The sequence below is a fragment of the Myxine glutinosa genome, chromosome 6 (assembly GCF_964187855.1).
Source record: "Myxine glutinosa chromosome 6, kmMyxGlut1.1, whole genome shotgun sequence".
Lineage (NCBI taxonomy): Eukaryota > Metazoa > Chordata > Myxini > Myxiniformes > Myxinidae > Myxine > Myxine glutinosa.
The window spans coordinates 109,706,417-109,721,684 of NC_136266.1; the positions used below are offsets into that span (position 1 = coordinate 109,706,417).

General features: G+C 45.0%; 1 protein-coding gene across 7 annotated transcripts in view; it reads right to left on the reverse strand.

Moving 5' to 3' along the window:
* Nucleotides 1–9,855: 9,855 nt before the first annotated feature.
* LOC137430180 (uncharacterized) overlaps nucleotides 9,856–15,268 on the reverse strand; it is a 51,015-nt gene continuing 45,602 nt past the window's right edge. For 4 of the 7 annotated variants that reach the window (XM_078780371.1, XM_078780370.1, XM_078780372.1 and 1 more), the window contains exons 11-12: nucleotides 11,330–11,399; nucleotides 9,856–11,209 (exon numbers count right to left, since the gene is read on the reverse strand). In XM_078780371.1, coding sequence (XP_078636497.1) covers nucleotides 11,337–11,399 — 63 coding nt within the window. In that variant the 3' untranslated portion in view covers nucleotides 9,856–11,209; nucleotides 11,330–11,336. Of the gene's footprint in view, nucleotides 11,400–15,268 lie in introns of all 7 variants that reach the window. The other 3 variants (XM_078780367.1, XM_078780368.1, XM_078780369.1) reach the window with 1 other exon arrangement.

Genomic DNA, 15,268 nt, shown 5'->3' on the forward strand with positions numbered 1-15,268 from the left:
TAATGTGTCATTGTTGTATATGGATACTGATAGTTTTATTTTGAAAATTAATACTGATGATGTTTATTCAGACATGAAAAAGGACATTAATATCTATGATACAAGTAATTACAGTCCAGAAAGTGAGTTGTTCTCTTCTAAAAATAAAAAGGTGATTGGAAAGTTCAAGGATGAATTGGGAAGAAATGTTATGAGTGAATTTGTGGGATTGAGGTCGAAGGCTTATGCTTATAAATACATTGTGAATAAAGTTGAAAAGACTGATAAGAAGTTAAAAGGTATAAAGAAAAATGTCATTAAAGAAACAATAAACTTTAAGGATTATTATAACTGTTTAACAACAAAGAAAGAAGAGTTTAGAAAGATTAATGGAATAAGAAGTTATAAACATCAATTATATTCAGAAGAGGTGAATAAGAAAGCATTGGGGGCTTTTGATGATAAGAGGTTTATTTTAGAAAATGGAATTGATAGTCTCCCTTATGGTTATATAAGTATATAAGTGATAAGATATATAAGTGATAAGATATATAAGTGATATGATATAAGTGATAAGATATATAAGTGATAAGATATATAAGTGATAAGATATATATAAGTGATAAGATATATATATATATATGTGATAAGTTAAAAAAGGGGGTTAGGGATTTTAACGGGCTACCGCCGCCTTTTTTACTATTATATAAATGATAGAACCAAGTATCAACCAGACTAAAGAGTGGAGGTGTAATCAACCTTGGTATATAAATGGAAAACATAACGAATGTGAAAAATATCAGATTCAAGAGGTTGAGAGAATCACTGGTCAGAAGGTTCTCAAGACGGATAAACGTATTCATTTGTTAAGTGGGGTAATGGAGGGCGGGAAGAAAAATATATTAGAGTGGAGTGAGAACTTTAATGGTTATCAATCGGATAATAAATATTATAATTTTAAAATGGTATGTGGGAGAGGAGGAGGTCAAACAAGAACCCTCCGTGAAACATACCACTTTATACTTTCACAACAAAAGGTTAAGGAACCTGTATACTTTGTAAATATACTTGATGGGGATGAGTTCTATAGGAGAATGGAACTCTTTAAAAAGTTAGAAAGAGATAATATATTTATAGGCTCATTAGTAGAGTGGTCTAAGGAACTACATTAAGGGGGTAGTGGGGGGAATAGGGTAAAAATTACATGTAAGTGAGAAGGATCATAGGTTCATAAGGCTAGAAGGATTATAGGTTCATAAAGGAAGAAAATCATAGGTTCATAAGGTGAGAAGGATTATAGGTTCATAAGGTGAGGATTATAGGTTCATAAGGCGAGAAGGATTATAGGTTCATAAGGTGAGAAGGATTATAGGTTCATAGAGGGAGAAATAGAGGTGTTTATGATTTTTGAAAAAGACAGGGGGGTAAATGACATTAGATAGGGATTTCCCATGTTAAACGGAGGTGTCCCAGAAGCAACATTTATCACCTACTGTGGAGCTTTGAGGTTTTGTCTTCTCTGCAAGAACAAGAAGAACAACAACAACAACAGCAGAGGGCACTCTATGAGCAGCGTCTGCGACGCGGCTAACAACAACAACAGCAGAGGGCACTCTATGACCAGCGTCTTGCGACGCGGCTAAAAACATTTCATGGGGTGTACTTACTTTCTCCACATGCGAAATTTGCATTTATGTTTATTTAAATTATACAATGGACTACAATATGTAAATGTTTCATGATACTTGTTATATTATATCACCTTTATCTATCAATATTGTTGCGGATATGAGATTGGCCTCCATCCATATCCGCTTGTAAATATTCCCCTATTTCCCCAATACTTCCCAACTATCCCCAATCCCCCATTCCCTAGTCCCATTGTCTGTAAACAACACTCTGTAGACCCGACCTTCCCCTATTTCCCCCATTAAATGTCGCATCCATGTCCACCGCATCTCACGTAGACAACTATAGGACATCTTGCTAGTTATTCTTAGTCTATGTCAGTTAAGGACTCGTTTCCATTAATTCTGACTCTTCGTTGCACCAGAATGTGATTGTATGGCACCGTTAGAAAGTTTAGGACCTCCCAATACCTCCCCGCAGCTCTCCCTCATGGTACAACAACAACAACAACAACAGCGGCGGCGGCGCGGGGAGTGTGCGTCCTCACTCCGGCTTGGTTAGCCGCCATTGAACATGTGCTCCGACGGGGTTACCACGCAGGGGCTCGCTGTCAGCTCCTCGTCAAGGGCAGAGCCCGGTAACCCCCCGCACCCAATAGAAGCGGCGGACCGATTCCATCTGGGGCGGAGCTAACGAGCCGAGGGCGTGTCACTCCCCGCTGAGCATGCGCAGGAAGAGGGAGGTGACGTCAGATGCGCCCTCAGCTTGGAGAGAGAAGACGCCACCTCCGAGCGCTGAAATACCTCCCCGCATCTCTGGACCGGACCGTGTTTGATTCCGCCCCTGAGCCAAGTTGCACCTTGTGCTATCGACTGCCTGTCCGTCCTTGCCATCAATCCCTGTGTAAGTCAGTCTTGTCCCGTTTGTCTGTGGTCTGTCGGGGATAAGATAAGACTGTGTCTAAGTGCCCATCTTTTCTGTGCTTTACCTCTTACCGTGTAATCTACCCGTTTCTGCATCACCATTTATATCCTCCTCCGGAGGTCTTGAGAACTGTACCCCTTGTGTCGTTGCATTTATCCCAGCCGTTGTGTCCTTTCCTTCATTGATTTAGCATAGCGCGATTTGGTCAACGTCGGGCGGGATCGGGTTCTAATCGGGGAGTAACTGTTCGGACGCGGTAATACCAAACCGCTCGGTAAACTAACATCTTTAATCCGCGTCTGTAACAATTGGTGTCGGGAAGTGGGATTGGACCCGAAGCGCGCTTCACGCGCTCGAAATTATTAACGGCGAAATTTGATTTTGTTTTACAAAAATAAAAACCCGAATTTTGAAAGTCGCGCTATGGCGGATCAAGACGGCTGGGTTCCGGTAGAGGAGAGTGAGGCAGGGTCGATCCAGGACCAAATTGAGGGACAAGAGGAGAGCGAAGCAGTGAGGACGGCAGGTTCGCAAAATGGCGCCTCGCACATGGCTGCGGCGGCCGCACCCGCTGCACAAGTGGGAGGGATGGCCCAAATGCAGGCCCTCATGGAGCAATTTATGGCGCAAATGCAGGCGTCCCTCAACCTGCAGAAGGACGATATGAGGGCTAATAGTGAGCAAATGAGGACTGATAGTGAGCGATTGGGTGAGCGATTGGAGGGCCAAATGGGGGTAATGAGGGACGAAGCGAGACGTACCGGTGAGGGATTAGACAATAGATTAGGGGAAATACAGGAGGGGTTAATGGGGGTAGAAAACAGAATGGCTGTTCAGGAGAATCAAATGGAAGGGATGAAAAAGGCGTTAGAGGAGTTAGAAAACAGTATGGAAGGCAAATTGAGGGACATGAGGGACCAAGCGGAAAGGGAAGTTAAACAAATGGGGCAGCAGATAGAGGGGGTCAGAATGGGGGTAGAAACTAAATTGGATGCTCACAGGGAGGAAATGGAGCAGATGAGGGTGGCATCTGGGCAGGAGATGCAAGTGATGGGAGAAGAGATCAGAAGAGGTGTGAGTGAGGAGGTCGGAGGAGTGCGCGAGGAGGTGAGGCACTGTAAGGAGCGCATGGAGAAGGAGGTGAGAAAGGGGACTGTAAAATTGCAAGGGGGTATAGAGGAGTTGACGCTGGGAGTAGAACAACTGACAGTGGGACAAAAGGAGTTGGGGGACCAGGTAAAGAAGAACACAGCGGTAATAGAGGGTTTAAAATCGACACAGAAGGAGATGAAAAAGGACGTAGGGGTAATTAAAAAAGAGTGTCAGACGGTACACGAGGACCTGACGAGGAAAATGAACAAGGTGGTAGAGGTGATGGAGGTTAAAGAGCGGGAGGTGCGGGAGCACATATAAAAAAATAAGGTGGAGTTAGAAGAACTTAAGGGGGCGCACGAGGAGATGAAGGAGGTGAAGCAGAAATTAGAAGAAGTGGAAGAAGGGGTGAACGAAATTAAGAAGCGACGGAGAGAGGATAAGAAAGAGATAAAGGAGGAAGTAAAAGAATTGGTCCAAAGTCTGTGTTCGGATCGTGATGATGTGCTCATTAACCGGATGAGGGATTCGCAGGTGATGGAGGAGAAGCGAAGAGAAAGAGGACCCGGTGTAAGTGGTGACCAATATGGTCGTGCGTATGATGCGCCAGGTGATTTAATAAGCTTGGGGGTCGAGATGGACCCGGATGTTCGTGAGAGGCCAAGAGTGAGGTGTATGGCTGGTCCGGAGGGTATGGAACGAGGGTGCGAGCGAGAGGGTCCGGTGATGGGAGAGGTGCGAGGTGTGGGTGAGCAAGGTGGTGGTGGTATGGAATGGGTAGCGGGTTGCGGAAGTGTGACCCATGCATCGACACCAACAGGGGTAGTTGTTAGAGGGACAGGGGAGGCACGAGAGCCCCTTGGGGGTAATGTACTGTGGGGGCCCGGCCGGTGCGGCCCCGCGCTGACCCCGCAAGGGGCGACGCATGGGGTCCGGCAGGCGGGCAACGACTCGCATACGAGGTGGTCCCACAAGGTCCCACTCGCGCCGTATGACGGTGGGTAAGGGTGGCATCCCTGCCACCCTTCCCATGTGTGGGGCAAATGCGCACTAGTTTATGGGGTTGATGGCAGTGGAAACTAGCCCGGGTGGGTTAGGTTATATTGATAGGGATCTAGCGAAGATGACATTAGGTGACGCTAAGATTAGTTAGTGACTGATACCTGTAGTGGGGACGCAGGTAGATTAGTATGGATGATAATGACGAGGGAGCGCAATAGTTTAAAGGGACGACTGGGAAGCGCAAGTTTCAGAGGGGAGTAGTTAGATGAGATGATGCTGTGTGATTGAACAGGTGTGATTGCACAGGTGTGCAACTGGACAGGTGTGTGGAGCAGTGAGGGAGTAGTGAGTGTTGTGGATCAGCGTGAATGCGCTTGGGGGAGAGAAGGGTGCAGGCGGCACCAAGTATGAGAGCACAGGTGTGCAAGTACAGGTGTGTGGCATATATGGAGCAGAGAATGACTGGTGTGGAGAGAGTTGGAGTAAGTGGTACGGAGTGGTGTGCATGGTGCGAAGGTGTGGATGGGGGAAGAGTGGACCCCTTTCACGAGTACCCGGGGCGGGTAGTGTAAGTGTTAGGTAGAGGGTATAGGTAAATTGTGGTTGGATATTGGCATTTGTGGTGCGGTTGCAGAATGGTATTGTGGATGGGTGCATTAGTGTTGTGGAAATGGCTGGGCGTGTAGCCTGTTAGTGTGTGTAGTTGGTTTGGGCACTCCACCACTGTGAGGATGTCGGCCAGGTGAGGCCGCAGGTGGGCTCTGGGAGCCGTTAGTGTCAGTGGGTGCCTGAGGATCCCGGGTGTGGATCGGGCAGCCCGTGCCAGAGAGGGCACTGAGGGGGTGAGAGTGCGAGAGGGCCTTCCCCAGTTAGTTAGGTTAGGGTGAGGAGCAGGTAAGCTCGGGTGGCAACTACAGTGGTGGAGGTGTGCAGGTGGGTAGACCTGCTGGGAGAGCTACACGTCACAGCCCAGAAATTGTGCGAGGGCACCGAGTGTTGAATCGGGGGAGTGAGACCCCAAATTGAGAAGCACCACAGTTTGGTCAATGGGAATTGGTTTTTAGAACCCATAGTGTAAGTTGGCCAATGGATTGGCAGGGAAAGACCCCGGGTAATGTAAAGTTGTTAAAGTCATTTAGGAGATAGTTAGGATTGATGAACCTGTCGCACCATACGCAGCCACTTACCTGAGGTGAGGATGATGACTCCACACCTGTGTTTTCTTTGTTTTGTGTTGCAGGAAGGGAGAATTGCTGTTTGGATTTGTGAGACGCATCACGACGTGGATGAGACATTGGAGTGATTCCATCTCTCCCTCCCTAGGAGGGACTGATGATGAATTGGTGATGGCAAATTTTGATGTGGAGTTGGAAATGGCAAATTTGATTGGTTAGGAGGGAGAGAAAACGAATTTGGTTTATGGGAGGAACGGGGAAGACAGTAGGGACGGTTGTTGATGTGTAAAGTAGATGTTTATGGGTAGTGTTGTGTTGTGTGGATATAGTAAGGGGTAAGGGAGGGGCAATGTAGGTTACCTGGTGGGGGGGGGGGGCGTACGGTAGGAACGTACCTGTCTCACCTGGTTCCCATGTGCCCCTAGTGTGCATTACCTTGTATTGCGTGCACTTTTGCGCCCTTAACACCTTACTCACTTGTTTTCTTTTGTCTCCCACCTCCGAGGATCTGGCTTTGGGGCGGAGAGAGAGAGGAGAGGGAGGTGCTGGCTCCGCAGTTGTGGGCCTGTACTTTCGCTGCTTGCTGCCTGGATCGATACACCATATGGACCGCAATTTTTGTGGCCGCCCACCATGGACCGCAGTTCTTTTGCGGGCAAGCACCACCCGTGGATGGACCTCTGGGTCAACGTGGCACCTATGCCATACAGGTGAACCACTTATAGTTGGCCCCCTGACGGCCACAATTCAGAAATGGACGCGGTTGGCGCCTTTCTTTATTTTTAAGGAAGCCAGAAGGCCAAGGCACTCCAAGAAGGCAAGACCAGCGGCAGAACATCGGCCGGCTGCGACACCACCGGTGACTATGAACACTTTATTGGTGCACCGGATGGTGCTGACTGTACATGATGGGGTGGTGCTTTTGGTGCTTGGATGGGGTGCTCTGCACATTATTAAAGGCCGTAGGGCCACAGGGCACTCGTGGGTTGGTGTATCGATGCTGGCATGCGTGCTCTCTCTATGCATAACATCTGCATGTGTTCCTCCAAAAACAGGTCCTGGATCGTAGTGTAAATATCAGTGTAGTCTTGTATAAATGATGCTCCCTACCGGCTGTATGTTTAGTTTGAGGATTCTTTCCGCGATTCGGTTATCCTGTGGGTGTGTTTCTGTGAGGAGAAGGGTGCAACGTCGCAGGGGGACATATTTACTCATTTGTGAACATCTGTAAAACTGTCGCACTCAGGGTTGAGTTAATAGTAGAGGGAACTACATCTGAGTGCCACACTAAAGTAAGTAAAAATTTATCGGGTCGGGACGCCCCGAGGTAGAGAAGGGTGCAATGTTGCGGATATGAGATTGGCCTCCATCCATATCCGCTTGTAAATATTCCCCTATTTCCCCAATACTTCCCAACTATCCCCAATCCCCCATTCCCTAGTCCCATTGTCTGTAAACAACACTCTGTAGACCCGACCTTCCCCTATTTCCCCCATTAAATGTCGCATCCAGGTCCACCGCATCTCACATAGACAACTATAGGACATCTTGCTAGTTATTCTTAGTCTATGTCAGTTAAGGACTCGTTTCCATTAATTCTGACTCTTCGTTGCACCAGAATGTGATTGTATGGCACCGTTAGAAAGTTTAGGACCTCCCAATACCTCCCTGCAGCTCTCCCTCATGGTACAACAACAACAACAACAGCGGCGGCGGCGCGGGGAGTGTGCGTCCTCACTCCGGCTTGGTTAGCCGCCATTGAACATGTGCTCCGACGGGGTTACCACGCAGGGGCTCGCTGTCAGCTCCTCGTCAAGGGCGGAGCCCGGTAACCCCCCGCACCCAATAGAAGCGGCGGACCGATTCCATCTGGGGCGGAGCTAACGAGCCGAGGGCGTGTCACTCCCCGCTGAGCATGCGCAGGAAGAGGGAGGTGACGTCAGATGCGCCCTCAGCTTGGAGAGAGAAGACGCCACCTCCGAGCGCTGAAATACCTCCCCGCATCTCTGGACCGGACCGTGTTTGATTCCGCCCCTGAGCCAAGGTGCACCTTGTGCTATCGACTGCCTGTCCTTCCTTGCCATCAATCCCTGTGTAAGTCAGTCTTGTCCCGTTTGTCTGTGGTCTGTCGGGGATAAGATAAGACTGTGTCTAAGTGCCCATCTTTTCTGTGCTTTACCTCTTACCGTGTAATCTACCCGTTTCTGCATCACCAATTATATCCTCCTCCGGAGGTCTTGAGAACTGTACCCCTTGTGTCGTTGCATTTATCCCAGCCGTTGTGTCCTTTCCTTCATTGATTTAGCATAGCGCGATTTGGTCAACGTCGGGCGGGATCGGGTTCTAATCGGGGAGTAACTGTTCGGACGCGGTAATACCAAACCGCTCGGTAAACTAACATCTTTAATCCGCTTCTGTAACAATATTGTTGAAATGAAGATCAAATAGCTGTATGTTGAAATATGTTGAAAAAGTCAAAACTTTACATGGGGTGTACTTACTTTTTCACGTGACTGTATCTGCAAAAGGTGGCTACTTTGCCGAGTCAAAAATTTAAATTAAATTTTGTTAAACAAAATGATTCTATGATTTCTTTTTTATTTGTTCTATGCTTAATTTTAGAGTACATTGAGACATTAAACTGCGTAAATTTCAATAAGAACTGGAAAAATTGAGGTTTTCTAAAACTTTTGACCGGGAGGGTATAGGGACAGGCGCTTTGTGCCTCCCTTGATACTATGGTGCAAATTTCGTGTCAATCGGACCAACTGTTGCCAAAATCGGACCAATGAATTCAAAATTAAAAAATGCAGTACGTACAGTCGTACATAACTGTGCGCTTTACTCCGCTTTTCGCTTCGTGAGCGCAGGAAGGGTAAAAAGGCGAATAAAAGGACATTTGAGTTACACAGGACTCTCATTGACGATTTTGCCTCAAACACTTGAATAGACATGTGTGCATTTTTAAAGCGAAATGAGATGGATAAATCTTTTCAGAATGAGTCAGAACTCACAAGGCATCACAATGTGTCTCAGGAGGTTTCTCCTTTGCATCCCAAGAAATGTATTTATGGTATATATGGGATTTGAACTTGCTTTGTCACTTCCCAGTATAATGGGAATGTCTCCCTAGCTAAGCCAGACTCGAGATGAAAACCCAGACGAGACAAGGATGTCGAGACAAGGATGTGCTAAAAATACGAGACTCCGCATTTGTTTCATAGGCTTGACACCCTTGAGGTGCAGACAGCACCTGTGAATGGGTTTGAGGGATGAGTGTATGGGAAGGAAGCAGGAATGACGGACCTTTCCTCAAGGATGCCGAATAACCTCACAAAATGCTGAATCATTCATTATATTGGAGGAAACGTTAATGGTTAGAACATGGTCACCATGACGTCAGACGTCTCATCATGACGAAATAAAGGTCAGTCCGAGACTGCTCAGTGATTTTTTTTTCACATGGCAAAGACATAAAATGGGCATGTACGAATCCTGCATATTTTAACGAGAATTGCTGTGTCGTTAACATTTGTGCAATCAACAGGTGTGTGTGCTGTCCCTCATCCAACTGCACATTCACTATTTGTGGGACTCTCACACTGTCAGTCACACTTCAATACATAAACTACCTACCAGTCCCTAATTCCAGTTTAAAACCTATCTGGTGTTTATGCTGCCACTGCCATTCCCATTCCATGCATCAACAACTCAAAGACCACCACCTTCCTACCTCTACTCTTCTTTACTCTTGGCCTCTTAAGCTGTGTCCCCTGGTCCTGTCACTTTCGATGCTGCTGAAAAACTCTTCTGCGCTTATTTTGTAGATACCCTTTCTTACCTTAAACATCTCTATCATATCCCTTCCCCCAATCTCTTATCACCCCCATTATTCTCCTGGATCTTGCTCCAAGACTGCAGCTACTTCAACCCATCAATTTCTGGCTGCTTGTGCAATGTTTCAAAATCAAACCTGATATGGTATCTGTCAACTTTTAACACCTATTGGACCAAATCCCCCTGTGGGATGTTAAAATGGCAGACATCGGCTAGAAACATTTTGCACGAGAACATTTATTGCACTGGCCAAATCTGGAAAAAGAAAAAAAAGAAAGAAAAAAGACAAAGCACAATGTAAAAAGGTTACTAATCAAGTCACATAACATGTCTGTACAGGAAATAAATATCATGCAGAAGCAAAAATCATGGCAAACATCACTCTTCAAAAGAAAAAAGAAAAACAACTAAAGGAATTTTTTTATTCTATGCCAGAACTTCATCATAAGTGTTGTATCCAAAAAGCCGTTTCCATCAAACTCATCGGCCAACTGGACTGAAAGTTTCATCCAGGCCGTGGCTAGTATACACAGGGTCCACCCGGCCAGCTTGCTACAGTGGTAATGGAGACCAATATAAAGAGACATATATAATAAAGCCAGCCGTACACTCAGGTGCGTCCGGCCATGACAGCGGAGGCACAAGCAGCACCGGCACAGAATGCTGTCGCAGAGCTTGAAATGATGACATCACACCACAGCCTGCTGATCTGAGTGGTGCGAATAAGTGAGGTTGTGGCGAAAACTCAACCAAATGTGCACCGTTTCACAAAGCATCGCAGCTCCCGAAGGCACATGGTTCAAGTTTTCACACCACATGATACGGCTCAGAGGTGTTTGACAATATTTAAAAAAAGATTTTCTGATCGAGACATTTACAAGGAAGTTTAAACACCAGCATCAGAACCAGTGTCGCCTCGCTGAGCAGAGATTGCTCGTAGAGAGAAAGTTTATACAATTCAGTCATTAGTTTACAATTCTAAGTTTATCAAACCAGGTTTGTTGGAAGGTTATATGACATTTAATCTTCCCAAAACCGACAGCGCTCCTGGTTGCAGACGTTGCAATGGTTCAAGCTTTAAGAGCCACCTTCTCCAATAGCCAAGAGGAAAGAAAAAAAATCCAAAGAATGCAAGATCACTCCATTGTCATGCAGCAAAAAAAAAAATCACAATTGGTGTGAGTGTGTGTATCAAGGGGGTGGGGAAGGGGAGAGGGAAGAGAGGAGAGTGGTGGAGGGAAGATAGGATAGTGGTGGAGGGAGGGAGAGGATGGGGAAGGAAAAGAAAACAATCTCACATTCAACCAAAAGAATATCAGGATATGGGCCAAGAAAACAAAATTGGACAAAACATTACCAAAAAAAACAAAAAAACAAGTAAACTCATTTGGCTTCTGTGTTTTTTAACCAAACGCCATGACAGACATTTTAAACCAAGAATATGACTACTTGGCTATTCCCCCACACAGGAAGAAAGAAGAACCCAAAAACCCTTGACATGCCAACATCAGGCAACGTGAGTGAGATTTACGAACTCCTTCAACACAGACCAACACAGAGCCCTCTCAGAGCTAGAAAAAGAAAAAAAACAAAAAAAATACATTAATAATATATTTAAAAGGTGACAATCCATGAGAGTTCTTCACTTTGCATACAAGGCCGAGCGGTGCCGGCATTTTCAAGAGGCATACCAGGTGTTCAATAACACTCAGTCCATTCGACGAGGAGCTGGTCTACGAGCAACCGGTTTATGAGCACCATCTGCATGAGACGAGACAAGGCGAGGCATCTTAAGTCTTCAGTACTGAGATTCGGTCTAGTGTAAACCCAGGTTCCAGATGAATGCTTGGAATGGACAAACACCACTTCAAACAATGCGAGTCAATTCCCATCAATCCTCTGGAGCAACATCATGCCACATTTATTTAACCAACTACAGAGCGTCCATTTTGAAAAAGCAACTTCAAAATATAACAAGTTAGCCAGAGGAAATCAACCCCAAGCAGTCCCTCCCCACCGCCCACTTCCAACTTCAATCTCCTTTACAATCATTAGGCCACAAAATGGCTTTTTGAGGAAATAACAATTGTGGATATGCTTTGGTATCGTTTCAGATCTTCACAATGACAGCAAGGACTCATTCACAACAATCCATAAACTCCATTTTTTTTTTTTTTTTTAACGGTGGACCGTTGGTGGACACGAGGTCAAATCTTTCAACTGGTTGGTTACCAATTTCATGACAAATGGTCCTTTGGCGCTGTATGCCTTCCACTGGAAAAACTGAACAGATGTTTACTTTGGTTTCCGACTAACAGAAAGTCCAACGAGATCTGTCGCCTGCATCCAGTTCACCCGTCTAAAGGATGAGGGCTGAGTGATACGCCAGGATGAACCGCTGCATTTGAAACTTCTTAAAGATGGCTTTTCATGCCAATTTTATAACGGCCATGGGTCTGACCCATGTTAATTCATTACCGTGTGCAACCCAAACCGTGCACCAGGCGGACACGCCAGTGGGGTAAAACACGATTTATTGAAGAATGAAGAGGAGGGAAGAACAATAACCAACACATTGATAAAAACAAACAATTCCACTTTTAAAATGGAGCACAAAAGACGCTGGGAAAGAATAAATACTTGGCAAATATTTTTCCTCCACAAATTCCTCCTCCCCCACCACCCACTGCAAAGTGACATCGACAAGCAACTTGTCTGCACCTTTCATCGATACTAGCAGGGACCCGTGGAACACGGGCAGTGTGTATGCAATTCGTATAGTAATAATACGTCATTGCAGTACGATTTAATATCTTCAACGATAAAAGTCCTTCTTGGCCATGGAAGATAACATCACGAGTTCTGAAATAATACACCACTTTAATAATGAGCGTTAGTACAGTATATTATTGGTCTATACGTACTGTATCGTTGGAAGACCCATGACACCGATGCTTTCGATTTGATTTAAAACAATCGCTTTGTTTCTGTTTCACACAGAATGAAAAACGCAAAGGTGGAGCATGGCGATTATGATGTATACATTTTAACCTCCAGTAACTGTGCAGTCACTACGAAGGGATTAGTGTTACAATTAGATTTTCAATAATATTAACGTTATGTTATTATTATTACTAAAATGATATTATGTATTAAGAATTCCTTATTTACTATTTTGTATACAAGATCGAGGCTCGTGCAAGAGCTAACATTAATCACAAAAAAAAAAACAGACACATAAAACGTATAATAAAGGGAGCGGGAGACAAGATGTGGAGAGAGAGAGGCAAGCACACAAGTACAACAGTAGAGAACATGGACATCGGGAGATCTGGGGGAGGGACAGCGCTTGGGGGGAGGGGGCATGGGAAGGAGGGGAGAGTGGGGGGAGGGTCGGAGAGGTATAAAACACATGGACACTGCTAGGACTTCCAGGAAAAAAGTCGGTATTTTAAGAAAGTGGATCTGGGGTAAATTAACGGGGATAAAAAAGATCAAGGTTTTGGATGGGGGAAGATAAGAGATGGTGGTGAACAGCTGTTTTAAAGACCTGGAGGGAGGAGTGAGATTGAAGACTGAGGGAGTTTGTTCCAGAGGTGGGAGAAAAGAGGAATGAAAGAGTGAAGGTGAGCAGAGTCTTGATTTTGGCAGTTTCACCAGAAGTGGGTTGCAGGCAGATCTTGTGCGCCCTGTAGGAATATTTGGGGGACAGAGCACAGACAGAGCTGGGGGAGCTAGGCCGGAGAGGAGTCGGTAGAAGACAAGATGTGGAGAGAGAGGGAAGCACACAAGTACAACAGTAGAGAACAGGGACATCGGGTGTCCTTAAGAAAGACCACCAACCTGCCTGCAGTGAGTGAGGAAAAGGCCCTCGGAGTTAGCTTCATTGCAAGAGATTGCAATGATTCTGAAAGCTTTGGTTTCTACAGCATGAAGCCGAGCTAGGTGTGAGGCAGGAGCACCAGCCCAGAGCGGAGAGCAGTATTCCATTGAGCTGTGGATGAAAGCCTTGTATGTGGTGAGGAGCTCAGGTGTGCTAAGGAAGGACCGCACGACGGAGGATGCCCAGTCGGCGACTGGCTTTGGAGGACAGCTTAGAAACATGGTTTTCCCAGGAAATATCATGGCAGAAAGTGAGACCCAAAAGCTTGAGTGACATCTTCTTGGAGAGGATTGTTGAGAAAGTTGATGAGGGTTGTCCAGTCGGTCTTTTCGGAGAGACGTACTTACTTCGGACATACTTTTAGAGACAGAGAGATCCTTACTTCCGCGGTTATCAGTACCGTACACCGCTTATCATAGATTCATGACATGAGTCATACAACGCTTCAATCCAGGAATATTTTAGTCACGAAAATGTTCCGATTACATTTTTACATCATAATTATTAACGTTTCGTTATTATTATTATGAAAATGATATTACTATCAAGATATCAAGAAATTACTATCAAGAAAGAATTACTATCAAAAAGAAGGCTAATTCTTTTTTAGCTCTTTCACGAGCCTCGATTCAGTATACAAAAAAAAAAAAAAAAAAAAAAAATCCTTGCTTCTGTGGTTATCAGTACCGTACACCGCTTATCATTGATTCATGAACCATACACCGCTTCAATCCATTAACTTTGCATTCACGCCATTGGGATTAAAGTGTTACGGTTATATTTACTGTATTATTATTATTGTTAACGTTATTATTATTATTATCATCATTATTACTATTACGAAAACGATACTACTGTATTCGATTAATGAACAGGATTAAATAATTAAATTGATATATGTAGGAAAATTACATGCAAATTACAGACCAGGAATCAAACCCAGGTCCTCTGGAAAACCATACTAGTGCTCTGCCATCTGAGTTATCTGGGTGACCCTGACCAAGCATGCAATTTTCCCACACATATGATTGCCACTCTCTTTTCGTCAATGCTTCCGGGGCACTCGCTGCCAACCATGGGAGCACAAATGGCCTGAACACGAGAGGGTATTCCTCCAATGGGGTGACAAATCCATGTCCTCTATTACAAACGCCACTGGGGGCGTAGTGAAGCAATTAGATTAATGAACAGGATTAAATAATTAAATTGATATATTATTTATATATATATAAATATATATATTCCCCCATTGGAGGAAGACCCTCTCATGTTCAAGCCATTGGTGCTCCTCTGGTTGGCCGCAAGTGCCCCGGAAGCATTGACGGAAAGAGAGTGGCAATCATACAGTCGTCGCCAAAAATATTGGCACTCTTGCACTTCTTAAAAATAACTCACAATTTTCTCAAAAATAAGTTGAAATTGACAAAAGTATTTGGTCTCCACAATTCTTTATTTAACTGTTAATATTACAGAACCTTTGTTTTTGATTCAGAACTTAATATATCCTTTTAAATCAGAAAATAAAAATAAATGGCATTGACAAAATTATTGACACCCGAGACTTAATATTTGGTAGCACAGACATTGGACAAAATAACTGCAGTCAAGCACTTCCTGTAGCCATGAATGAGCTTCCTACACCTCTCTACTGGCAGTTTGGCCCACTCTTCTTGTGCAAACTGCTCCAGTTCTCCCAGATTTGAAGGGTGCCTTCTCCCAACTGCTGTTTTCAGATCTCCCCACAGGT